At 43.8% G+C, this 27,410-nt stretch overlaps 1 protein-coding gene across 9 annotated transcripts in view; it reads right to left on the minus strand.

Moving 5' to 3' along the window:
• DPF1 (double PHD fingers 1) overlaps positions 1-27,410 on the minus strand; it is a 146,600-nt gene that overhangs the window by 104,470 nt on the left and 14,720 nt on the right. For 7 of the 9 annotated variants that reach the window (XM_033953542.1, XM_033953547.1, XM_033953544.1 and 4 more), the window contains exon 3: positions 5,775-5,882. In XM_033953542.1, the coding sequence (XP_033809433.1) occupies positions 5,775-5,882 (108 nt within the window). Of the gene's footprint in view, positions 1-5,774; positions 5,883-19,946; positions 20,087-27,410 lie in introns of all 9 variants that reach the window. The other 2 variants (XM_033953546.1, XM_033953539.1) reach the window with 2 other exon arrangements.

Consider the following 27,410-nt stretch of genomic DNA (forward strand, 5'->3'; position numbering starts at 1 on the left):
AAGTTTGTAAATTACCGTATTTTCTCGCATATAACGCGCGCGTTATACGTGGTTTTTACAAACCGCGCATACCCTTGCGCGTTATACGCGTGAGCGCGTTGTACAAAAATTTTTTTACATAGTTCCCCCCCCCCCCCGACGCCCGATTCATCACCCGGAAGAAGCGCTCGCACTCCCACCCCGAAGGACCGCTTGCACCCCCACCCAAAGGACCGCTCGCACCCCCACAGCCTCCCCCCCTCCCCCATGGAGAAGCTGTCTACCTTGTTTCTGGATGCCAGCCCAGCTGCTTCCTCTGCCGGTGGTCCTGCCCCTTCTCAGAGCCCTGTGCTGCGCTGCTTCCTCTTCAGGCGGTCCCGCCCTTTCTCTGATGTCAGAGAAAGAGTGGGACCGCCGGAAGAAAAAGCAACGCAGCAGGGCTCAGAGAAGGGGCGGGACCGCCGGCAGAGAAAACAGCTGGGCTCGCTGGCATCTGGAAACAAGGTAGACTGCTTCTCCATGGGGGAGGGGGGTGAGGCTGTGGGGGTGCGAGCAGTTCTTCGGGTAGGGGTGCGAGCGGTCCTTCGGGGTGGGAGTGCGAGCGCTCCTTCGGGGTGGGGGTGCGAGCGGTCCTTCAGGGTGGGGGTGTGGGTGCGTGCGAGCGGTCCTTCGGGGTGGGGGTGCGAGCGGTCCTGCGGGGGGGGGGGTGAATCGGACGTCGGGGGGGGCATCAGGCTTTCAGGGTAGGGACAGGACTTCAAGGAGGAAAGGAGAGTCGGGGCGGGCGAAAACAGAGTCGGGGTCTCCAGAGGAGAGTCGGGGTGGGCGAAAGGAGAGTCAGGCAGCATGCGCGGTATACGGGTGTGCGCGGTATATAAAAATTTATGTACATAAATATGTGTTTTTTGCGCGCTATACCCGTGTGCGCGTTTTACACGGGTGCGCGTTATCTATGTGAAAATACGGTACATGAGAGATATCACAATAATGATATATTTTATTATATATCAATATGTTAAATGAAACATGTTGTTATTGGTACTAATCTTTATAAAATATGTGACACGGATAATAAATAAAAAAAAGTTGAGAACACTTATTTGGACATTTATTCTCAGCACCATATATAGTACTTGTAACAATAACTAATCAAACATAACACACAACATTGCCCCTTCCTATGTCCATAGTGCCCCCAGTGCGTCCTTCCTCACCTCACCCCCCCTCTGATGCCTGCCTGCCTCCCATCCCCCTTCCATTGAACACCCCCCATGCCATCCTGCCTGCCTGCCTTCCATTAAACCCCCCCACCCCCCCTCCAATGCCAGCCTGCCTGCCTCCCATCCCCATCCTCCTTCCACTGAAACTCCCCACCCCACCCCCGATGCCAGTCTGTGCCACCCTGTCCTGACGGATCCATGTTTTGCCTCTCTCCCCGCGGGGCTGGGCTTTACCCAGCTGTTTCCGGACTGCCATCTTTCCCTCCTCGATCCTCCTCCCAGGGCGAGAAAAAGAAAGGGAGAAGCCGAGTCGGCACCCCGTTGCGGCCGGAGCCAGTTCCGATCCCGAAGCGTAGAATTTCTCCTTATTTTCGGTTCAGTGTTTTAGTGTTCACTGTTTTTTGAATAGTATAATTTTAATTTTGCTAACAATTTGAATGTAGGCCCCTCTTGATCTTGAGGCCCTAGGCTGAAGCCTAGTTAGCCTATAGGAAAATCCGGCCCTGGGGGGCGGGATTAAGTGACTTGCCCAAGGTTAAGATTACCAGATGACTGTCCAGACATCCTACCATCGCAGATGCGATGTGGTGGCATCACACACATGCATGTGATATCACTGCGTCACACCCGCGCATGCTTGGAGGCCCTCCAAACGTGGCTTTCAGCTCGAGAAGAGGAGGTTTGGGGGGGGGGCATATGTCCAGATTTTACGCACATAAAATCTGGTAATCCTACCCAATGTCTCAAGGAGCAGTGTGGGTTTGAACCCACAACCCCAGGGTGCCGAGGCTGTAGCTTTAACCATTACGCCACACACTCCCCATCTCTCCATCTAATTACCTTTGGCACCTCCCTTTTACAATTTTCTTTCCCTTACTGTCCTTAATACTCATTGTAACCTCTGCTTCCTCTGATTTCCTTTTATTTCTGCAAGTCCCGTAATGTTTTTTGCCTTACATAGTTTGCGAGTGTGTTCTCCCCCCACCCCCGATTTTACTTTGTTAACCGCTTAGATTTAACTTTGTTTTATTTTTGCAGTGTATCAAATAAACTGAACTGGATTGCACATATAAGTTGAATTTTCAAGGGGAACACTTTCTACCTGCTCCTTGAAAATACCTAAAGAATACCAAATTCCACACCGGGCCACTGGTACCCCTTTCATGGGAATTTTATACTTCTGGTGACCCTTCCATACCACCTAAACTACTATAGTGCTTAAATGAATACTCAGTTCCCTTTCCATCTCCTGCTTCAAACTCCATTATTTTACTTACAATGAGAAATTAGAGAAACTGGGCCTCTTCTCCCTTGAAAAGAGGAGACTGAGAGGGGACATGATCGAAACATTCAAGATATTGAAGGGAACAGACTTAGTAGATAAAGACAAATTGTTCACCCTCTCCAAGGTAGGGAGAACGAGAGGGCACTCTCTAAAGTTGAAAGGGGATAGATTCCGTACGAACATATAGGTGCCACCTGCAGCCATAAGGGCTACTGGGGTTGTAGACAGGTGGATATAGTAAGTTTTTGGGGTGTTTTAGGGGGCTCCCCATGACCTGCAAGGGAGTTGTGGTGATATGTTTATGTGGAACCATTTTTGTGAAGTTCACAACAGTGCCCTGTAAAGTACCCCACTACTTTGTTGCCATATCTGGGTGACCAGTCCATCACTTTGCTGACCCCTCCCACATCCAAAAGGTCTTTTTCTAGACGTTTTGGACTTGGATGATTTATGGGGGGACGAAAATGTGGTATAAAGATAGATGACTTGGTGGTCTGGACAATCAAACAGCTAGTCATATAATTAGACAATTCTCGGAAAAAATATATTTTGGACATATTTTTCGAGAATGGATTTTAAATGCTGCTGACTTTGGACGACTAGCGCTCTAGGCCCAAAATGGACTTAGATGGGTTTTTTTTTTTATTATTATGCCACTCCACATTCTATCCACTTAAATCAGTGCTACAAGTCCCCAGAAGCACCAGGATGAGGTTGGCAGAAATCCAAACTGGCCAAAAATATCTCCCTTCTGGAATGGGTAGCCTGGTCACCCTATTCTCTTCTACACCCATGTCTGAAAGACAATCCAATTACCTTCCCAGATGATGTAAAAACATATGGAACTGAATCTTTGGGAAGGTTGTACCAAACCCAGATCAAATAGAAGGCTCTATTTGTGATTTATAAACAGTTGTTAAGAATATTATAATATAGTAAAACTTTGGTTTGCGAGCATAATCCGTTCCGGAAGCATGCTTGTATTCCATATCACTCGCGAATTTCCCTATAGGAAATAATGGAAACTCAGACAGATCAGAGAAGGTTATCATGCCACTGTACCGGGCCATGGTATGCCCTCACCTGGAGTACTGCGTCCAGCACTGGTCGCCATACATGAAGAAGGACACGGTACTACTCGAAAGAGTCCAGAGAAGAGCGACTAAAATGGTTAAAGGGCTGAAGGAGTTGCCGTACAGATTGGAGAAACTGGGCCTCTTCTCCCTTGAAAAGAGGAGACTGAAAGGGGACATGATCGAAATATTCAAGATACTGAAGGCAATAGACTTAGTAGATAAAGACAGATTATTCACCCTCTCCAAGGTAGGGAGAACGAGAGGGCACTCCCTAAAGTTGAAAGGGGATAAATTCCGTACAAACATAAGGAAGTTCTTCTTCACCCAGAGAGTGGTAGACAACTGGAATGCTCTTCCAGAGTCTGTTATAGGGAAAAACACCCTCCAGGGATTTAAGACAAAGTTGAACAAGTTCCTGCTAAACTGGAATGTACGCAGGCAAGGCTGGAGTCATTTAGAACACTGGTATTTGACCTAAGGGCTGCCACGTGAGCAGACTGCTGGACAAGATGGACCACTGGTCTGACCCAGCAGCGGCAATTCTTATGTTCCACAACCCAAAAACTTTAATACAAAATACTATACGTACTTGTATTGCAAGATCTCGCTCATTTAGAACAGTCACTACACTCCTGCAGTGTCAGAGAGAGAAGAACCATCGGCTTAGTTGTGATGATGTGACATGTGTATACTGTACGTACTCGTTTTGCAAGACTTTGCTCATTTAGAACAGTCACTACACTCTTGCAGGGTCAGAGAGAGAAGAATCATCAGCTCAGTTGTGATGTGTGTATACTGTATGTATTTGTATTGCAACACATTGCTTGTAGATCAAGTTAAAATTTAATCAAATGTTTTGCTTGTTTTGCAAAACACTTGCAAACCAAGTTTCTTGCAATCCAAGGTTTTACTGTACTATAATAATACTATATGTACATAGATGGTATATAGAGGAATGATATACATATATTTAATTCATGTACTGTAATACCATTACTGAAGCTCGTGTATTGTAACACCTGTACCAAAGCTAATGTATTGTAACAGCTATACTGAAGCTTATGCAAACCACTGTGAATTGACTCTCCAGTCATTAGTAGCGGTATAGAAGCTTCCAATAAACAATATTATCCCTTCTTATACTTTAATAAAAAGATTTAAATATAAATCTTAAGTGTTCAAGGCTTATGCAAATGAGGACAGAGTCTGCAAGGATGGGATGGGAAACAGAGCTCACGGGAACGAGGCAGAGTTGGGAACAGAGCTCTCGGGGACAGGGCAAGGACAAACTTTGTCCCTGTGTCTTTCTCTAGATGTAGGGTTCACAGTTTTAATGTAGGCAGGACGGTAGATGCAGGGGAATGTGCTTGACAAGGTTTATACAAAGTATTTGCACACAAGAGAGAGAGAGAGAGAGAGAAAAAAAAAAATACTTGAAAATCTATCAGTGTCCCTATATCCATGTACACACATTTTTTTATTCATTCAGTTTTCTATACTGTTCTCCCCAGGGAGCTCAGAATTGTTTACAAGAGTTTATTGAGGTACTCAAGCATTTTTTCCTTTCTGTCCTGCTGAGCTCACAATCTATCTAATGTACCTGTTAGATGCATGTATATTCCTATTAACATTAATACAGAGGACTTTGTACTGCTCTAATGCAGGGATACAAAGATACTCTCTGTAATAAAACTTAAATTAAGAAATGTAGGTGCAAATAAAATCAGGCACCTACGAGCAACTCTGTGAGAATTTTATACCGGCAGTGTCTGCATCAATAATCAAAGCAAAAACACACGGGCAACAACCAAAGCCATCATAAAATTACCTACAGAGATTTGCACCTGCTTTCTCTGCAGACAAAATGTTCTTCCCCCTCCCCCCGGCAAAACAAAATGGCATAAGCAAAATGGCATGTGTTTTTCACTACCCCACCCTCTCTCCGCCCTTGGGTCGCATCTATGGATTTTGGGTAAAAGTGCGTGTATTATGCAACCATGCATGCACTTTTACCCAGAAAGGTGGGACAATTTTAAAGCCCTGTTTTTACAGGTAGAAGGTATTTTATATGTAGAGAAAAACCTGGAAAACAACCCTCACTAAGACTGGATTGCCACCACATGCAAACATAGCTTGCGCCCAGAGCTTTTATCCACCCACGCCAAGCCACTTCCTGCTGGGGGCGGGGAGAGGGGGAGGTGAGAATGCACTCACCAATCTTGAACTCACAGGGCCTGAGCCGGGGGTCCTCCAGAATGTTCAGCCGTCTCTTCTTGCGCCAGCAGCGGGCAGGGTAGGTATATATCTGCCCCGGAGACAGGCCTAAAGAGAGAGAGAGAGAGAATCATTCAGATGACAAGAGGGAAGCTCCTGGTAGAAAATAAAACCAAAAAAATCAAAGAGATACTGTAAGCTGTCTTCTCCCTTAACATCTTTAAGTTTTGAATTTAGCAAAAGGTAACGCTGAAGTACTATAGTCCTACAAAGTCAAGTATACTGGCAAAATTACAGGAAAAGTCCCAGCACGTTTCCTGTAATGCCAGGAGTCACCACATCTGCAAAACACCCAACACCTTTTAGATCCGATTGGGCCAAATGCACTGTGATGTCAAACAGCATTACTCACTCAACACTATGAAGCAAGACAACACCAAAGTGTTAATGTGAATGACAGGATTTACCTAGATGCAGTCAATCGCAGGCAGGGCTGCCTTAACCATTTGGGAGTTGCCTTCAGTGGCAAATTCTGGGAGGCAGTCAAAGCAAAACATTAGGTCCTGACAGCCATAGTTTTATGTATTTTTACAGGATTGCTTTAGTAGCACTGGTGTTGAGGTGATCACGATTGTTCTGTTTAAGTATCAAAATCTCAGCGAGGAGAATATAGGCCTAAAATATAATTGAGGAGGTACAAGGCTCCTTTTAGGGGCAAGGAACAGTGCAATAGAACAGGGGGGAAACAGTGCAGTATGGATCACATGCATTAAACCAGTGGCCAGTTGGGTTCTCAGGATATCCACAAGGAGTATGCATGAGATAGATTTAATGCACTGCCTTCTGTGTGCAAACCTATCTCATGCATACTCCTTATGGATATCCTAAAAAAAAAAAAAATCTGAATGGCCGTTTGGTCCATAAAGATTGGGTTGAAAAGCACTGCTGCAAATGATACATAGTGGATATGGAAATTCTGCACAATATACAGACAGAAAGAAGAACCAGACCACCAACTCTCCGGCCCTGGCTGCTAGAGCTGGAGAGTAGGGAGAGGCCAAGCCCTATACAGGATTTTGGAAAGAGCTGTGGAACTAGACTCCTCCCTCCGTATTCGCGGGGGTTAGAGGCGGAGCTGACCCGCGAATATGGAAAAACCGCGAATAACTTTTTAGATGGTATTCGTGGTTTTTTTTGTTAAAACCCTCAGGAATATGATGAAATCGTAAATTAAAAAAAAAAATGTCAGTACTATCAGCATGACCTACCAACGCCAATCTCTACCTCCAGATGCCGGTGTCACCTCTTTCCATCAATGCCAAACCCCAATGCCCAAGTGGAACCTGGACCTCCGAGCTTACTGCCGCTTTCCAGAGAGGCGGCTTGGGATGTGAGGAACAGCCAGGGCCTCGTTCCTTCTCCTCCGCAACACCCCACCCACATTCCAGCACTGCTTCTCTCTCACTCTTGGATGACCTCGGCCACCGCCGCCGGCCTGGGATATGTGACGTGAGCGCCTGACATCAATGCCACGCACCGTACCGCGGCTGCCGAACCGGTTTGGGAATCAGGACGTGGCGTGGACTCTGGGGGAACTGTGGGTGGAGCTAAGATCTCCTGGGTAGGGAGTGGTTTCGAGGGGGAGGTTGTGTTATTTTGGGGGGTGTTTTAACCCTTTCAGGACCAAGGGACATATTTGTCCCATAACTTTAAAATCCTATCAATTTTGATTGGGATAGTCTACAGTTCTAAATTTGATATGTACGGATTCCATATGATACTGCCTTTATGTAAACAAACTGGTTCCGACATTCATTCATTAGCGTCGTTGCTAGATTGACGAGAAGATTCACTTGCCACATTGTCCATAAGCCAGAAGTGTGATTTTTTTTAAATAAAAATAATGATATTTCACAAAAAAAATCAATTTTTTGGCATCTGCAAGCCCTTTTTACCATAAAAATGTCGTCAAAACCACAAAAATTGGCCTACGATCCTTATGGTCCTGAAAGGGTTAAGAGCTGCTTAAAATTCAGACAGTGGTATTTATTTGGCACATAAAATGATGAGCTGGAATAGGAAAGGCCGGAACAGCTTTTGGGTTATTTATAGGACTGAAGGTGTGTGTTTCCTCTGCTTCTCACTTCATATTTCGGGCGTTAGTTTATTGGCTCAGCTATTCTTCCAGGCCATTTGAGTGGAAGAGCCAACAAGGTAAAAATCATGAATAAGTGAAACCACGAGTGCTGAAGGGAGAAGTGTATTGCTTTGCCCCCAATGCAGCCATTTCCTGGAGTATACTGAATAAAGATAGTGTCATTGCTTATGCTCTGCTTCTCTTCATTCTTCCATACTGGATCTAGCAATCAAGCTGCCTTATTATTTATATACCAATATACAGTCCGTATCGTTTTCTGTTCAGATGATATTTCTAACCTACAGTTCCTAGTTCTGGGAAGATATTTTAGTAGGGTAGGAACTGACTAGCCCTTTCTGACTCCAGGGATTCCAGCTTTAATCTACCTGAACCTTTTTTTTTTTTACCATCAATGCCAAAAGGTGGGGGGTGGGAAAGAGACATCAAAGATAGAGCCCCAGGAGCTTCTCCCCACCCCCAATTTCTTCTGTTATATTTAGGGGTTATTTGTAAAAGATTTTTGTGTGTATACAACAATAAACAAACGTAGAAAGCCTCTTATGGAAATGACTACCCTGCATAAAAATTCATAACAATCCGTCCAGATATAGATAAATCCAATAGAGAAACATAGAAGATGACGGCAGAAAAGGGCTACAGCCCATCAAGTCTGCCCACTCTGCTTACCCACCCCCTGTCTATGCCCTAATGACCCAATTTCCTTATCTTGACCCTCGTAGGGATCCCACATGGGTATCCCATTTATTCTTAAAGTCTGGCACGCTGTCTGCCTCGATCACCTGCACTGGAAGCTTGTTCCAATGATCAACCACTCTTTCTGTGAAGAAATACTTTCTGGTGTCGCCATGAAATTTTCCGCCCCCGAGTTTGAGCGGGTGCCCTCTTGTGGCCGAGGGTCCCTTGAGAAAGAAAATATCATCTTCCACTTCGACACGTCCCGTGAGGTACTTAAATGTTTCGATCATGTCTCCCCTCTCCCTACGTTCCTCGAGAGTGTAGAGCTGCAGTTTGTTCAGTCTCTCTTCGTACGAGAGACCCTTGAGCCCATGGGATGTCAGACCACCTCTGAGCATCATAGCTCATTAGGGTTCCATTCCTCATTCTTCCCTTAAGGCACAATTTTTATACGTTTTCGTTGTTATCAGGAATACTTTAAATAGTTCAATAATTTAATTTCTTAAATTAATTTCAATATACATATAAGTTCATAATTTAGTTTTATAACTTAGCTTTTCAGCCGTCAGTATATAAATCCCCTCAACCAACGCGTTTTGCTTAATTTGTCAAGGTATAGGGAAGCTACATAACTTTTAAGCATCATTCACAAGCCCCATACCTTGACAAAGAGAGCGAAATGCATTGGTTGAGGGGATTTATATATTGACGGCTGAAAAGCTAAGTTATGAAACTAAATTATGAACTTATATATTGAAATTAATTTAAGAAATTAAGTTATTGAACTATTTAAAGTATTTCTGATAACAACGAAAACGTATAAAAATTGTGCCTTAAGTTTCAAGTTTATTAGGATTTTATATACCGCCTATCAAGGTTATCTAAGCGGTTTTACAATCAGGTACTCAAGCTTTTTCCCTATCTGTCCCGGTGGGCTCACAATCTATCTAACGTACCTGGGGCTATGGAGGATTAAGTGATTTGCCCAAGGTCACGAGGAGAAGCACGGGGTTTGAACCCACAACTCCAGGGTGCTGAACCTGTAGCTTCAACCACTGTGCCAATAAACTATGATGCTCAGAGGTGGTCTGACATCCCATTGGCACGTATATTGGATTTATCTATATCTGGACGGATTGTTATGAATTTTTGAGTATATCTTTTAAGAAATAGAGAAGTAATAGAAGAGGGCTACCCTGCATAAAATCATGCACTATGACAAGAATATGGCTTGGACGTAGATATGTTCAGGGGTGGGAATCTAGGCGGAGTGCAGTCAAAAATTGAGATTTACATGCGTAGTAAACTTGGTGCATATCTTACGTCCATTCATTTACACTTGCTTCCAAGCAAGTGTACATATGCGGATTCATTTTACCTACGATTTTCTGGCATATTATAAAGACACATGAAGGTCCAGAGATTGGAACTGAGAAGTTCAGGTTTGGACTTGCTAATTTCCAGCTGTATTTTGAAATGGCTCTGCTGTTATGCATTTGCCAGTACAGACAGCAGGAACATACAAATATATGCATGGATAAAATAATCAGCACAATCCCAGCCCTATTTCTTTCTATGTGTGGCTGCTCCATTTTACAAAACTATAGATGTAAGTAAGTAGTGGTACTGCAAATTTAGGTGCAGATTCTCAAAACTGACCGTGCCTTTAACAATGGTCGCTAAACCGGCTCCAGCTGGTTTAACGTGGCAGCATTTTACCAGCTGATTTTGAAAACGGCTCACCATGGCCTTTTCTGAGCTTCCTGGCAGACTCCGATTCTGCCATGCAAATGTATTATAATGAGGTCATGAATATTAAAGTGGTAGTAAAATGAGCTCATTAATATTTAAACGAGCACGCCGGGCAATTCTATCATTGTCAGGTGATTCTCCAAGCACGGCACCGGCTTTTGACGACCAAAAATTACTACTGTCTGGTCCAGGGGTGCCGGTACGGCACAAAGCACATCTCAATTGGCTGTGACACTTAATAAAATAAAATTTTTAAAAATTATATCTTCCACATAAAATATACAGTAGTTTTTGTTTTTGTTTTTTTAATCTTTATTCATTTTTAAACTTATAATAAGTGTGATAACATATCCATACAAATAACCATAAATATATCACTTAATAATCAACAATGATACATATAATATTCTCTTATCTCCCCCCTCCCCACCCTTATCTATCATATAATCAATACTTATACAACATGTAACAATAAAAATACCCTCCCTTCCACCCCATATACAGTAGTTTTGATGACCAAAAATTATCAGCTGGTCCCGGGGTGCAGGTGCTGCGCAAAGTGTGTCTAAGTGCATTTCTGGCTGTGACGCATCATATATATATATTTTTTAAATGTACACCATTCACATAAATTATAGTAGTTTGGGGGAAAAAGATATCTAAAGCACGCTTCTCGAGCACGTGTATTAAAGGCATGTCTTATCCGCAAGTATTGAAAGATGATGCTCACACCTTCTTTCTCCTCCCTCCCCTTCTAGCCAATAGCGTTGGCACGCTTATGATTGACACAACGTAAGTTCTTCGCCCCTCATATCTGCCCATGCCATCAATGGGCATTGCTTTTTCCAGCACATGTGCACATTTATGCCTCTTTCTGTGGTCTATCCTGTGCACGTGCCGATCATTATCACCAGAGACTCATGTAAATTCGGCGACCCTCCATAAACCTCATTTGCATGTGCAGTTTTTTTGAGAACTACTATCTATTTGAAATTGTTACATTTACGGCCACGATAGCGGCCCATCGGATTTTTCCGGTAATATTAAAGAATTTTCCCCTTAATCTGGTTTCATTCTGGATGTAGAAATCAACAATGGGAGGGGGATTAAGGAGAATGACACCCTTAATCCCTCGTGTAAAGCACTGGCTTTCGCTGAAACAAGCAAGTGCCTTTTTGAATTATGTGCATAGCTTTGAGCTGGTGTAAAACCTGACAGGGACTTCTCCCCATAGAGATGTAATCTCTTTGTATAATGAGGAAGTCATATGATTTTGTACCATCCAAGCCACACCCTCACCATGTCCTCCTGAAATATCTCTATTGTGTGATCTTTATGTGTGAACGGCAGCTTTCTGAAATATTTCTTCACATGTGTATGTGATCCACATGTATAAACACTGCTGTAAAAGAGAGGCTGTAGGCAGCTGAGTAATGAGGGAGGCACTTAGGGCTGTGGAGTCCCGCATTGCCGCACTGTGTGTCCCCTGGCACTCTTCCCCGCTGTATGCACTCCTGCCTACTTCTTCAAAATCTTCGTCAGCAGTGAATAGCTCCTAGCTGCTGCTCAGCCAGCCTCAGCTCTCCCTCTGACATCACTTCCTGGTCCCACGACCAGGAAGTGCCATCACAAGAAAAGCTGAGGCTGGCATGAGCAGTAGCTTGGAGATTCTTCGCGCTGTTGGCAGTTTTGAAGTGGTGGGTGGGCAGAGAGGAAGAGAAGTGTCAGCGCCCCTGTTGAGACAGCGCCTGGGGCAGTCCACACACCCCGCCATCCATCACTACGCCACTGGCTGTAGCACCTGTGTGTTTATGAAATAGCCCCAAAATAGGCAAACACCTGGCTTCTCCATTTGGGTGACATATAAAAATTATCCTCTTTGGGGCCCCTATTAGGTGCTCCCAAGGCCATATCAAGGAATAGTGGCACCTTGAGACAACTTGCTTTGGCGGCACCTCACCCCCAATCTCATCGCCTTCTGCGTCCCCCCTAACCCTCAACTGGTTCAGCATCTCTCCCCCACCAATCCAGTCTCCCTTTCCTCCTCCTTTGTCTCCTTCCCCATAGGTCCAGCATTTATCCCTTTCCTCTTTTACTCCCTTGTGGTCCACAGGAAACTGCAACAAAGGAGGCAGGACGTGACAAAGAGAAGACCCAGGGGCTGGCCAATAAAGTGGGGGGGTTACCACCCCAAACCCCCAGTCGGAGCTCTTTAAAAATTATTTTTTCCCACGCGCGCTTCTGTTTTGCGCCGAATTGTCGGCGCTGGATTGTCAGTACGCTGGCGTCTGGCGCGCGATTATCCCGTCACCGTGTATGACAAAACACAGCATGGCAAACATTGCATGACAAACAAAATATTATAAGTGTGGCAAGCATATACATAAGTGTGGCAAGTATATACAAGCATAGCATGGCAAACATAGTGTTATATGCAAACATAGCATAGCATGGTAGACATGGTATATAAGTGCTCTTCAACATATTTATAAACGACCTGGAAATTGGTATGACGAGCGAGGTGATTAAATTTGCAGATGATACAAAGTTATTCAGAGTAGTGAGGACGCAGAAGGATTGTGAAGACCTGCAACGTGACATAAACATGCTCAAGAAATGGGCCACGACATGGCAAATGAGGTTTAACATAGATAAGTATAAGGTGATGCATGTCGGTAAGAAAAATCTTATACAAAAATACAGGATGTCCGGTGCAATACTTGGAGAGACCTCCCAGAAAAGAGACTTGGGAGTTCTGGTTGACAAGTCAATGAAGCCATCTGCGCAATGTGTGGCGGCAGCGCAAAGGGCGAACAGAATGCTAGGAATGATTAAGAAGGGGATCACGAACAGATCGGAGAAGGTTATCATGCCGCTGTACCGGGCCATGGTACACCCTCACCTGGAATACTGCATCCAGCACTGGGCACCGTACATGAAGAAGGTCATTGTACTACTCGAAAGGGTCCAGAGAAGAGCGGCTAAAATGGTTAAGGGGCTGAAGGAGCTGCCGTATAGTGAGAGATTAGAGAAACTGGGCCTCTTCTCCCTTGAAAAGAGGAGACAGAGGGGACATGATCGAAACATTCAAGATAATGAAGGGAATAAACTGTTGTTCACCCTCTCCAAGGTAGAGAGAATGAGAGGGCATGCTCTAAAGTTAAAAGGGGATATATTCCACACAAATGTAAGGAAGTTCTTTTTCACCCAGAGAGTGATAGAAAACTGGAACGCTCTTCCAGAGCCTGTTATAGGGGAAAACACTCTCCAGGGATTGAAGACAAAGTTAGGTAAGTTCCTGCTGAACCAGAACGTACGCAGGTAAAGCTAGACTCGGAGCACTGGTCTTTGACCTAAAGGCCACTGCGTGAGCGGACTGCTAGGCACGATGGACCACCGGTCTGACCCAGCAGCGGCAATTCTTCTGTTCTTACGACATGGGCAGCTTTGAGTGTTGTAAGAGGAAGCTGGTTTCCTGATGCAGCCTATTGTCGGTATGAGATAATGGTTCCTGCGGATGGGCAGACTAGATGGGCCATTTAGCCTTTATCTGCCATCATGTTTCTGTGTTTCTTTTCAAATGTTTACACTGCATTGGAAAATGCAAGTATTGGATTACAATCATCGTTTGACTCGAAGGACTATTTTGAAGAATCATCGATAAAATTTAAAAGCAGCTGTGGTTCGCCCATGTCTGCTATGAGATAAGTACTTGTGCTTCTGCTGCTATGACTCCTTTTGCACAATTTTGACACTGTTCGTGCCCTAGTGACTGACTAGTGAAGTAATTACGTACAGTCCCGTTTTTTTGGCTAGAGACTCTGTTCGTAGAATTTTTTTTTCTCCGATTGTTTTTCGGGGCAGGCCAATGATTGGAATTAGTACTCCTTGAAGGGGCTGTGTGCGCCTGAAATCTTAGGGCTCCTTTTACTAAAGGTGCGCTAGCGTTTTTAGTGCACGCACAAGATTAGCGCGCGCTAATCAAAAAATTACCGCCTGCTTAAAAGGAGGCGGTAGCAGCTAGCGTGCATGGCATTTTAGCGTGCGTTAAGGCCCTAACGCACCTTTGTAAAAAGGAGCCCTTAGTCTTTCTAAATGTTTTGAGGTCCATTTCATTGATTTATAGACATTTCTGCTTGTCACTCAATATGGACAGTGTGGGATGCGTTATTTTTATCGATTTGGTATTTGGAGGACATGATATGTAACGTGGTAGAACCTAGCGCAGGAGACATGTGGCAAGAAGGACCGCATTTGATACCGCATTCAAATCATCTGAGTATGGGTCTTATCTATCTCTGGGGAAAATTACAAAGTTACAGGGAAATACTTTTAAAACCAATAGGAGGAAATTTTTTTTCACTCAGAGAATAGCATGGTAGACAAAGGTTGTGGTAAGAGCAGATAGCGTAGCTGGTTTTAAGAAAGGTTTGGACAAGTTCCTGGAGGAAAAGTCCATAGTCTGTTATTGAGAAAGATATGGGGGAAGCCACTGCTTGCCCTGGATCGGTAGCATGGAATATTGCTACTCCTTGGGTTTTGGCCAGGTACTAGTGACCTGGATTGGTCACCGTGAGAACGGGCTACTGGGCTTTAAGGACCATTGGTCTGACCCAGTAAGGCGATTCTTATGTTCTTATATTCTTAAGGGGAATATATGCTATACTGGAACTTAGAAAGTAAAATGAATAATTACTGGTTTGTTGCTTCAACATTGCCTTGGGAATGAATGCAACTGCCGAGCAGACTGGATGGACCATGCAGGTCTTTACCTGCCATCATTTACTATGTTACAACGTTATGTGCCTGGTTATAGAATAAGGGCATCTGTTTTCATCGGTGCAAACGGCCACATCTAAAGCTAGGTGCGGTTCTATAAACCTCACCTAACTAAGCATGGTTTATAGAACAGCGCTTTTATCAGCGCCATATATAGAATTTACCCCAGTGTGACCAGCAAATGTGCTGGCACTAATCAGTTTAGTTTAGAACTGCTATTCAACAGGCCTGAAAACTAAACAAATTGTCCAGGCAATGATCAAATATCGAAACTATCCAAATTTTTTTGCTTGCTGTCACCCTAACCATAATAGGCTAATGCTAGTGGTAAAACTTGCAAACATATGGATAGGCAGATTGCCCCAGATTCAATATATGGCACCCAAAACTGCATGCTGAAATTTGGTATTTATTCCATAACTATGCAAGCAACTTAAACTCGACAAATTGAGTAGTCAATTTAGAATAACTAGGTGGTAATAAATCTGTAATTGGCGTCCATTGGCAACAATTTGAATTTACAGGTGCATCTTTGTAGTCGGTATTCAATAAAGATAATAATAATAATTTATTTCTTATATACCGCCAAAGCTGTAGTAGTTTGAGGCGGTTTACAATAAAGAAGGGCTGGAGAAACAGCGAAAATGGGTACAATCAGCGGAAGAAGATACAATTAAGAGGGCTGGAAAAGCAGCGCATTTTTTGAACAGGATACAGGTACAATATAATATAAGAAGGACAGGACAATCATTGAATGAAAGATGCTACAATTAAAGGGAAGCAGGATACAGGTACAAAATAATAGTGGGGGTCATATGTAAGGGTGGGCAGGGAACAGGGGGAGGTAGAGAGGTCATGGGAACAAGGATGGGTAGAGGAATTAGGTTATAAATCGGTTAAATAGGTTAGTTTTTAATAATTTCCTGAAGTTAAGGTAGGATGAGGAGTGCGAGATAATATTGCCCAGCCCATCGTTTAGTTGACCTGCTTGGAAGGCAAGTGTTCTATTCAGGAATCTTTTGTAACGGCAGCCCTTGAAAGTTGGGTGGCTGAACAGATGGATTTTGCGTGTGGGTCTGGCAGGGCAGTCTAAGTTAAAATGGGGGACCAAGTATAAGGGGGCCGAGCCCAAGATGGACTTGAAACAGAAGCAGGCAAACTTGAACTGTACTCTTGCTTCCAGGGGTAGCCAGTGGAGTTTTTGGTAGTAGGGGGGATATGTGTTCCCATTTTTTTAGTCCATATATCAGACATATTGCCGAATTTGGGATGATTCGGAGTCTTTGAGTGGTTTTTTTGAAAGACCCCAGATAGATGATATAAAATATTCACACACATCTAAAAAGGGGTGTGGCCATGAGGGGCTTAAGGGTGTTCCTAGAGTTTGCATGCAGTGTTATAGAATATGGTAGATTTATTTATTTATTCGGTTTTCTATACCGTTCTCTTAGGGCTCCTTTTAATCAAGCTGCGCTAGCGGGGTTAGCGCACGCGACTTTTAATCACGTGCTAACCCCCACGCTGGCCAAAAAACTACCGCCTGCTCAAGTCAGGCGTTAGCAGCTAGCGCGGCCGGCGGTTTAACGTGCGCTATTACGTGTGTTAAACCGCCAGCGCGGCTTGATAAAAGGAGCCCTTAGGGGAGCTCAGAACAGTTTACATTGCTTTATTCAGATACTTAAGCATTTTTTTTCCTGTCTGTCCTGGTGGGCTCATAATCTATCTAATGTACCTGGGGCAATGGGGGGACTGAGTGACTTGCCCAGAGTCACAAGAAGCAGTGTGGGAGCTGAGGCTGTAGCTTTAACCACTGCGCCACACGAGGCACGAGGTTTCAGTTGATGTCAAACCTCACATCCAAAATTGGGTGCAGATCTTGATGCTACGCGTTATTCTACACATGATATCCAATTTTGAGCGCCGTTTATAAAATAGTATTTAGCGCTCATTTGTTTTGGCAACCAAATTATTGAATTTTAGTCCATTATGTGTTCACTGGCTGCCAGAGAATGCATACTTTATTTGTAATATCAGCTCAATAATGTATAATTATTCACACACACGAGACAGTCTAACACCAGCCAACAAAACAACTTAGGATAGAGGAGAAAAACCACAAAAAAAGAATTACTAATGGACATGTAATACTAAGACACTAATCTGTATTAGGTATGGAAACACAGAAGAGACTCAAAATTCAACAGATACAGAAACCAAGAAAATGGGGCCTAGTGTTTGGCAGATAGACAAGGGTGACCCGGTCTGGATTTTCAGAAGGTGTTCGACAAGGTTCCGCATGAATGACTACTTCAGAAAATTGAGAGCCATGGAATAGAGGGTGAAATACTCACGTGGATTAAAAACTAGCTAGCGGATAGGAAACAGAGTGGGAGTAAATGGACAATACTCGGATGGAAGAACGTCACCAGTGGGGTGCCGCAGGGCTCGGTGTTTGGACTCATGCTCTTCAACATATTCATAAACGATCTTGAAATGGGTACAACGAGTGAGGTGATCAAATTTGCGGACGATACGAAGTTATTCAGAGTAGTAAAGACGCAGGGGGATTGTGAAGACCTGCAACGCGACATAACTACGCTCGAGAAATGGGCAGCGACATGGCAAATGAGGTTCAACGTGGATAACTGTAAGGCAATACATGTCAGTAACAAAAATCCCATACACGAATACAAGATGTCCGGGGAAGTACTTGGAAAGACACCCCCTCCAGGAAAGAGACTTGGGAGTACTGGGCGACAAGTTGATGAAGCTGTCTGCGCAGTGCACGTCGTTGTCGTCAAAAGGGCAAACAGAATGCTAAGAATGATTAAGAAGGGGATCACGAACAGATCGGAGAAGGTCATCATGCCGCTGTACTGGGCCATGGTACGCCCTCACCTGGAATACTGCGTCCAGCACTGGTCGCCGTACATAAAGAAAGGGTCCAGAGAAGAGCGACTAAAATGGTTAAAGGGTTAGAGGAGTTGCTGTACAGTGAGAGATTAGAGAAGCTGGGCCTATTCTCCCATGAAAAGAGGAGACTGAGAGGGGACATGATTGAAACATTCAAGATAATGAAGTGAATAGACTTAGTATATAAAGACAGGTTGTTCACCCTCTCCTAGGTAGAGAGAACGCGAGGGCACTCTCTAAAGTTAAAAAGGGATAGATTCCGTACAAACGTAACGAAGTTCTTCTTCACCCAGAGAGTGGTAAAGAACTGGAATGCTCTTCCGGAGTCTGTTATAAGGGAAAACACTCTCCAGGGATTCAAGACAAGGTTGGACGAGGTCCTGCTGAACCAGAACGAACGCAGGTAGGGCTGATCTCGGTTAGGGCACTGGTCCTTTACCTGTGGGCCGCTGCATGAGTGGACTGCTGGGTGCGATGGACCACTGGCCTGACCCAGCAGCAGCAATTCTTATGTTCTACCACTGGCCCAATTAAAAGGAACTTCCAAGCTCACATCAACTTGTTGCCTGTGCAAAGTATACCACTCAACCTCTGGAGGAAATCTTATTTGAATATACCCAAATCTGATGGTACCCAAAATATCTTGACTTTAAAAGCAAGATTCCATTTTCATTGTTGACACAAGATAAACCCACTAGAAATCCTGCATCTCCAGTGCTGTAAATATTATATCCACAAATCTTTCCTCACCTCCCCCACCTCCAACAAAGGAGACAGAGTAAACCTAAGCTATTTCTCCGAACACCTCATTATACAAAAAGAAAGTTCAAATTTTGGTGTCAAAGCTACTGGATCTGAATGTAGCTTGCCTTGAGATACAGGAAACCTGAAATTCCTTCCCCCGCTGTACCTAAATTTAAGTTGTTTTGAGCTTCAACAAAAAGTTGCAAGTAAAACAATAATAAAATGGGATCGATCTTTATGAAAAAAGGCTGAACAGGTTAGGGAAGCAATATAAAATCATGAGGGGGCTGTAACAGCTAAACAGAGAATGGTTATTTGCCCTTTTAAACAGTACTAAGGCTAGAGGACACTATGAAATTAATAGGTAATGTAATGTAATTTATTTCTTATATACCGCTACATCCGTTAGGTTCTAAGCGGTTTGAATAAAGTATACATTAAGATTATAAATGAGAAGTAAGAAGGTACTTTAAAAAATTCCCTTACTGGCCCGAAGGCTCACAATCTAACTAAAGTACCTGGAAATTAATAAAGAAGAGAAAATAAAGATGGTTGAAAAAATAAAAATTCTATGTGAACTTATAGGATGGAAATTAAACTGACAGTGAAGAACTGTATCACATTTACTGTAAAATAGATTGACAAAAGAACTGTGTCATTCAATGCACAGTTAAGCTATGGAATTTGTTACTGCGAGATGTAGTAAAAGCAGTTAGCAAAGCTAGGTTAAAAAAAAAAAAAGACTCATTAAAACTGCATAAATTTAGGAAAGACTTTGCTTATCCCCAGATAGACACAGCAAAGAGCTGATCTCCTCGGAGATCCTGTTGGTACCTGTGAATACAGAGTGGCCACTGCTGGAAACAGAAAGCTGTACTTGGTAGATATCCAGCCTGACTCAAAGCAATATTTCTTATGTTCTAACACAAACTCCATCCACTACCAGGCATGTTGTAAATACAGAAGTCTGCCACACACACAACCCCCCCCCCCCCCCCAACAAAAACCAGACCTCAGCAGCTCTGTGGCATACTTACTCTTCCAATAGCAACAGTAAGGGCAACAGCCCTACTTATGAAAAGGCAGCCCTGTATATTTCACTACAGGACCTAGGACAGCAATAACACTCATACAGGGAAAACAGAGCATACCAGATGTATATAGATCCTCACACAGATACCACAAGCTGCCGGAATTCATCATCTTGGTCTCATATGCAGAACACAAACAGACCCTCACCAAATCCAGCACAAAGGCTCACAAATTAGAAAGGAACAGATGCAGAAAAAAACTGAAATGGAAACCCCCCCCCAAAAAAAATAAAAATAATAATTTAGACTCTAAAGGGTAATTCTATAAAATAGACACTAAAATTTAAACACCTATGTGTGCATGCAAATATTAAAATTCTCCCTAAGTGCTATTCTGTAAATACATACACAATTTACAGGGTAGAGTCAGAATGGAATGTGGGCGGGACTCTTACGTGTATAACAGAGGCTGTGCGGGTCTCTCTGGCATTTTGTGCTCTATGACAGACTTAAAAGTGCTCGAGCCTAAACTATAGAAGCATATTTTACCTGTTTCGCTATTATTGTATAACTAAAAGTAGGTTCCTGCTTTCCTTCATAGAATAAGTGCCCTCCACAAGGGTAATTCTATAAACCATTCATATACCTATGAAAAGGCTCTTATTAAATAAGGAACCTAGGCATAGCATGATCAGAATCATACTTTATGGGCTAATATGTAGTCCTGCTCCCATAAGAACATAAGAATTGCCATACTGGGACAGACCGAAGGTCCATCAAGCCCAGTATCCTGTTTCCAACAGTGGCCAACCCAGGTTCCAAGTACCTAGCTAGATCCCAAGTAGTAAAACAGGTTTTATGCTGCTTATCCTAGGAATAAGCAGTGGATTTCAACAAGGTATCTCAATAATGACCTATGAACTTCTAACATAGTAACATAGTAGATGACGGCAGATAAAGACCCAAATGGTCCATTCAGTCTGCCTAACTTGATTCAATTTAAATTTTTTCTTCTCTTTTAGGAAATTATCCAAGCCTTTTTTAAACCCCACTAAGCTAACTGATTTCACTACATTCTCTGGCAATGAATTCCAGAGTTTAATTTACATGTTGTGTAAAGAAATATTTTCTCAGGTTTGTTTTAAATCTACTACTTAGTAGCTTCATCATATGCCCCCTAATCCTAGTATTTTTGTAAAGAGTAAACAAGCGATTCACATCTACCTTTTCCATTCCACTCAATATTTTATAGACCGCTATCATATCACCCCTGAGCCATCTTTTCCGGGTCTATCTACCGTGCTCTTGCCCTTTTGTCTACTAAACCTATCTCCCACTCCCGCAAGGCTCCCTGGTATCTTCTATACCACAGGGAATTAAAGCAGAAATGTTGAGCCCTGGAACGTAAATGGAAAAAATCTAAATCTCCTTCAGACAGACAATCCTGGAGAGACAACATCAAGTTCTATAACACAGTACTAAAAAAATCAAGGAAGAATTTCTATGGAGATAAAATCACCAGATCAAAAAACCAAAATAGTACACTGTTCAACATCTGGCGCAACCTAACCTCAAAAAACGACTCCACCTTTCCCCTTCCCCCCCCCCCCCCCCCCCCCCCCATCTGCAAACGACCTAGCTAAATTTTTCAAAGAAAAGATTACAACCTTATGGAGTTCTTTCCCCCCAGCAGTCTCTTACAATTCTCTGCCTCCCAACGACTCCAACCCTATCCTTGCTGATAGATCCTGGACTGCCTTTGAACTTGATCTCTAAACTCTGTCTCAAACTGAAATCCTGCAATTGCATCCTGGATCCTTTCCCTTCCTACCTTTACGAAAACATTCCCGCGCAGGCCATCTCCTCCCTTACCAGGCTTATAAATTCTGCTTTACTATCGGGCCTGTTCTCCACAGAAATGGGACACATTGCCTTGTCCCCTCTTCTGAAAAAAGACGATCTCGACCCTTCCTTACCATCAAACTACCGCCCCATAGCAAATATCCCTCTCCTAACTAAACTGCTAGAGGCCATAATCGCCACCCAGCTCTCTTCTTACCTAGAGAGATTCTCCATCCTCCATCCCTACCAATATGGCTTCAGACCCAGCTTCAGCACCGAAACCCTTCTAGTTTCCTTAATTTCTAAGGTGCAATAACTACATTCTCGTAACAAATTCGCTGTCCTATTACAATTCGATCTCTCTGCAGCTTTCGATGTTGTCCACCACGACATACTACTTTATCAACTTTCCGAGATAGGAATTGAATCCACCGTCCTAAAGTGGTTCTCAAACTTCCTACGCTCTTGCTCCTACACTGTCAACACAAATGGCACCATGTCCGTTCCTTGGACACCATCTTGCGGTGTCCCTCAGGGTTCACCCCTATCCCCTATTCTCTTTAACATCTATATGTCCTCCCTGAAACTCCTCCAATTATTCCCCCTTGAAACAATCTACACATACGCTGATGACATCCTTGTCCTCCTTGAGACAGACCAGAACCTCACCAACCTCCACGAGAACATTACAGCTTGTAAAATGAGACTCCATTCTTGGTCCTTCTCGGTACAGATGAAATTGAATGAATCAAAAACAAAATTATTCTGGCTCAGCCCAAAATTAGAACACCTGCCCACCTTCTTCGCATTACCCTCAGGCGCTGCAGTGCAGCTTGAGTTCTCAAGCAAGGTCCTTGGCATTATTATCGATTCTTCTCTCTCCCTCAATGACCACCTCAACTCCTTGGCTAAATCATGCTTTTTCAGCCTCTACATGCTGAGGAAAGTAAGATCCTATTTTCGCCAACAACATTTCGCCGTCCTTGTCCAATCCATCATCCTCTCCAAATTAGACTACTGCAATGCCATCTACTTAAGCCTATCAAAAAAAAGTCTTCAAAGACTCCAGCTAATCCAGAATACTGCAGCCAAGTTGATCTTTGCAAAACGCAAGTCTGATGCAAAACGCAAGTCCCCACTCCTAGCCAAACTTCACTGGCTCCCAGTGATTTCCAGAATCCATTTCAAATGCTCCTGCCTGGCTTTTAAGATCATTCATGGCATCCTTCCTCCCTTAATCCCACTATCTTATAACTCCTTGAGTCCTGACTCAACCAGACCCGCCCAAAGGTATAAATTATCCTTCCCCTCTCTACATGGTATTCGCTATGCAGGCAAACTGGAAAAATCCCTTCTCTTCAGAATCACAGGTCTTTGGAACGACCTTACTACCCCGCTGCGGAACCTGGGCTCCCTCCAATTATTCCGCAAGCAACTGAAAACCTGGCTTTTCACTAAAATGTAATTCTATCCCTCCTTACTCTTCTCTTCTATATATAAGTTCATGTAAACCTTTTTTTTCCTTCTCTTCCTATATTTTAAGTTCTTGTAAACCGTGCCGAGCTCCACAACATCCGTGGAGATGATGCGGTATATAAAAACTAAAGTTTAGTTTAGTTTAGTTTTCTCTAAGATGAAGATCCTTAGCCTCTTTAGCCTTTCCTCATAGGGAAGTCATCCCAAACCTTTTATCATTTTCGTTGCCCTTCTCTGTTCCTTTTCTAATTCCGCTATTTTTTATTTTTTTTTTAGATACGGCAACCAGAACTGCACACAGTACTCAAGTTGTGGCAGTACCACAGAGCGATACAAGGACATTATAACATTTTCACCTTTGTTTTCAATTCTATTTGCTTTCTTAGCCGCCGCAAGTAAAGATGTCAGTGCCCACAATCTAGGTGATAATTGCCCTGCCAGTAGGCACACAAGTAGTCCACCTCAGAAGGCAGCATCTGGAGTGCAGCATCTCCTCTCTCCTTCCTTCCTCATCCCACCCCATGCACAGCATCTCTCTCCTCTTCTTTCTGGACTCATGTCATAGTTGCAATCAGACTCATTAGCGGCCTTGGGCCATTAAACACAGGCTCACCTCTTCTCCCCTCAACAAGAACTCTAGTGTTGTAGGGCAGTGTTTCCCAAGTTGATCCTGGAGTACCCCCTTGCCAATCAGGTTTTTAGGATATCCATAATGAATATAAGAACATAAAAATTGCCATATTGGGACAGACTGAAGGTCCATCAAGCCCAGTATCCTGTTTCCAACAGTGGCCAACCCAGGTCCCAAATACCTGAAAGAAACCTAAGGAGTAGCAACATTCCAGAGCTGATCTTGTGATGTCATAATGCCTTATTCCACCAATGCCTAAGGCTAAGAGCCAATCTCATCAGCGATGTCACAGTGGCATGACTGTCCTTTACTTGGCTTACTTAAGAACATAAGAGCTGTCATACTGGGACAGACTGAAGGTCCATCAAGCCCAGTATCCTTTTCAAACAGTGGTCAACTGAGGTCCCAAGTACCTGAAAGAAACCCAAGGAGTAGCAACATTCCAGAGCTGATCTTGTGATGTCATAATGCCTCATTCCACCAATGCCTAAGGCTAAGAGCCAATCTCATCAGCGACGTCACAGTGGCATGACTGTCCTTTACTTGGCTTACTTAAGAACATAAGAGCTATCATACTGGGACAGACTGAAGGTCCATCAAGCCCAGTATCTGTTTCCAACAGTGGTCAACCCAGGTCCCAAGTACCTAGCAAGATCCCATGTAGTAAAACAGATTTTATGCTGCTTATCCTAGGAATAAGCAGTGGATTTCCCTAAGCCACCTCAATAATGGCTTATGGAAGATGTGTATGCAAATCAAAATCACGCACAAAATCTTCTCCTAAGTCAGTGCTTCCCAACCTTTAATCCAATATGATCCCATTTAACACATAAAAATTCACATGACCAGAGAAAAACCAAAATTTTAGGCCCCCTCCCTCTATTTATCCAAAATATGAAGACAGCAGTAGTGGCAACAGTCAGCCCAGGACCCTATACTCTGCATGGGTTTCCAATCTAAAAGCAAGCCTATTCAGGAGGAGGGAACAGGTCCTGTGAGCATTCACAGGCTCCATGTTAATTGATCACAGTGGAAGTCTGGAGGGAGGGGTAACAGCCCTATTACTGGACTCCATCCATTTGGAATCCACTGTCCTAAGTTTTCTTTTTTTTAGGTCTCTTTTCCATATTCTTCACGCCCCTTCTTTGTTTATAACTGCTCTAATACTGATCTTTACCCGTCATGTTTTTCCTCCATTTTCTCTTCTGTACCTCTCCACTCATAGGTAGATTGTACCCTTCAGTCTCCTCTCACCTACCAACCAGCTCATTCTCTACTCAACTCTCTCATTACCCTCCTTTCCTAGCCTCCTATTTCCCCTCTGCATCTCACCCACTCCCCATTTTTACTCTTATGTACTCATCACCTCCCCTATTCTCATCTACCTTCTTCTGGCTCTCATTCTCTCACTAGGTCTATCTCCTTTCCCATCGATGAACTCTTCTTCACATCCAGACCACTTCTTCTCTTTCTCTAATCACCTATCTAACATTCCATTTTAATTCTTTCACCTCCCCCTTCCAAATTAATTTCCATACACTCTCTAATATCTACACAAATAAATATCCCTTTACTCTGTCTCATCTTTTCCAGTTCCCAGACTTTCCCTCTCTCTTATTCCTTCCTTTCCTTAGAGTGAGGTCCAGCAGTCACCCACCCTCCCAATCCTCCTCTTACAAGAGAAAGTTAATTACATGTCATCATCTACTGTTACTGGGCCAGTCTTGTGGTAGCCATTACAAGATCACATTGCTCTTACATAAGATTGACCCTACAGAGGAGATTGCATGCAATTAAACTTCTCCTCTGCCTCCGAATTAAACCAGGCCTCATCAGATGTCTGAGCATGAAAAAAACTGAAAAACGAGGGCAGGAAAGCTGGTCAGGCCTAACAACTCTGTGCAGAGCTGCCAAGATGCCTCAAGATGCCCAGCAAATTGAGAAAAATGCCAATTCCATCCTGGATTTCTAATAATCATATTCTGATGCACAGAGGACCTGCAGCAATAGGTAGAATCGGGGACTACTTTAATATGTAAATTCAAAACCAGGCCTGGGTAACCTAGCAGCTCTCTATGTGAGGCCAATAAGGGTGGGAGAAAGCAGCTCAAATTTCTACATCCCTTTCACTAGACAATATCCTAGTTTTTGCTCCGTTGTATCTAATGACTAGTACAATATATACTCGAATATAAACCAGGATTTTTTGGCCAAAATATTGGTCCAAAAATGGGGGTCCCGGTTTATATTCGGGACAGCACCCACCCAATCCCCTCCCAGACTTATTGCAGGCCTCCACCAGGCCACCAAGCATTTCCCTCTGTCCCTCCTCCCTGCCATGTCCATTGTACCTCCTCTGCCGCTGGAATCCCTGGTGGTCCAGAGGTGTAACGGGCAGGAGCGAGCTTTCTGCGCTCCTGCCTTGCTGTTAACCTGGTTGGTCGCTGCCACGAGTTCCGGCTTCAGCCGCTGAGCGGTACCAAGCAGGAGTGCGCTTTGGCACTGCTGCTCGGTACTGAGCAGCTTCCTGAATGGCTCCCGTGAATTCTCGCACTTGAATATTTTAAGCCACCCACCTTATTTTTGAGTCAACCATATTTCCTCCTTTTGGGAGGAAAAATGGGGGTCTTGACTTATATTTGAGTTTATACGGTAGTTCGTTTCTTAAATTGAACCTGGACTATTAATTGGAGGGAGGAGGGGTAATTTTCATTCTGCCCATGCAGCTTGTATTTCTGAATAAAAAGATCCCACAGGCTTTGTGCCAGAATGTACTTTGTTTCTCCTGGCCTATCCTTGCTCCCTTTTCCTCCATGAACCTCCTACTTTTGTAAAGATGGTTCCTCTGACAGGAGGTTAGGAAGTTTAAAAAAAAAAAAAAACAGTGCAAAAGATTTAACCCTGACATTAAGGACTTTCAGATCATGAGGGTCGGCAGAAGTTTTCTGACACCACCCTAACAAGTTACCCAGGGAGGTGGGTAACTTCTCATCGAAGGAATTTCCCTTCCCAGGAGCCTCTGTTATCAATGACTAGGACTAACTGAACCCGGTCACTGATGACATGGAGTCACCTGATTTACCCAAGGCAGGCCATAAAATTCAAACTAAAGATCCTCACGCGGGCAAGAGAAAGGAGTTCATCTCTGAAGAGCCAGAAGCTGGGCATGATTAATGTCTAGACCAGTGTCTCGCAAACTTTACAAGCCGGTGGCACACTATATTGGGGGCCATGGCTCAAGGGCATCTGGAAGTGCCCGTCATCACCTCAACATCAGCACATGAGCAGAGGCCCTCCAAACAGGGCCCTGAGAAGCCAGTTTGGGGCGGGGGGTGCTGAAAAAGAAAAGGCATGGAGAGGAGGAGACAGGCCAGGGAGGAGGAGAGGCTGGTGCCAGCTGACTGCCTTTAGGATATGCCTCTCGCGGTAAGAGGCACATCCTTTAGGCAGTCAGCTGGCGCCTCTTCTCCTCCCCAGCGTCTGGCAGCACACCTAGAATCTCGTGCGACACACTGTTTGTGATACACTGGTCTAGACAAACTAGGTCCTTGATAATCATTCCCAGGGCTGCTGGGCTTTTTCCAAAGTGTAACAGCAAGCTAGGAGCAAGCTCAAATCTAACAACCCACTTTGGG

Source organism: Geotrypetes seraphini, chromosome 8 (assembly GCF_902459505.1).
Source record: "Geotrypetes seraphini chromosome 8, aGeoSer1.1, whole genome shotgun sequence".
Lineage (NCBI taxonomy): Eukaryota > Metazoa > Chordata > Amphibia > Gymnophiona > Dermophiidae > Geotrypetes > Geotrypetes seraphini.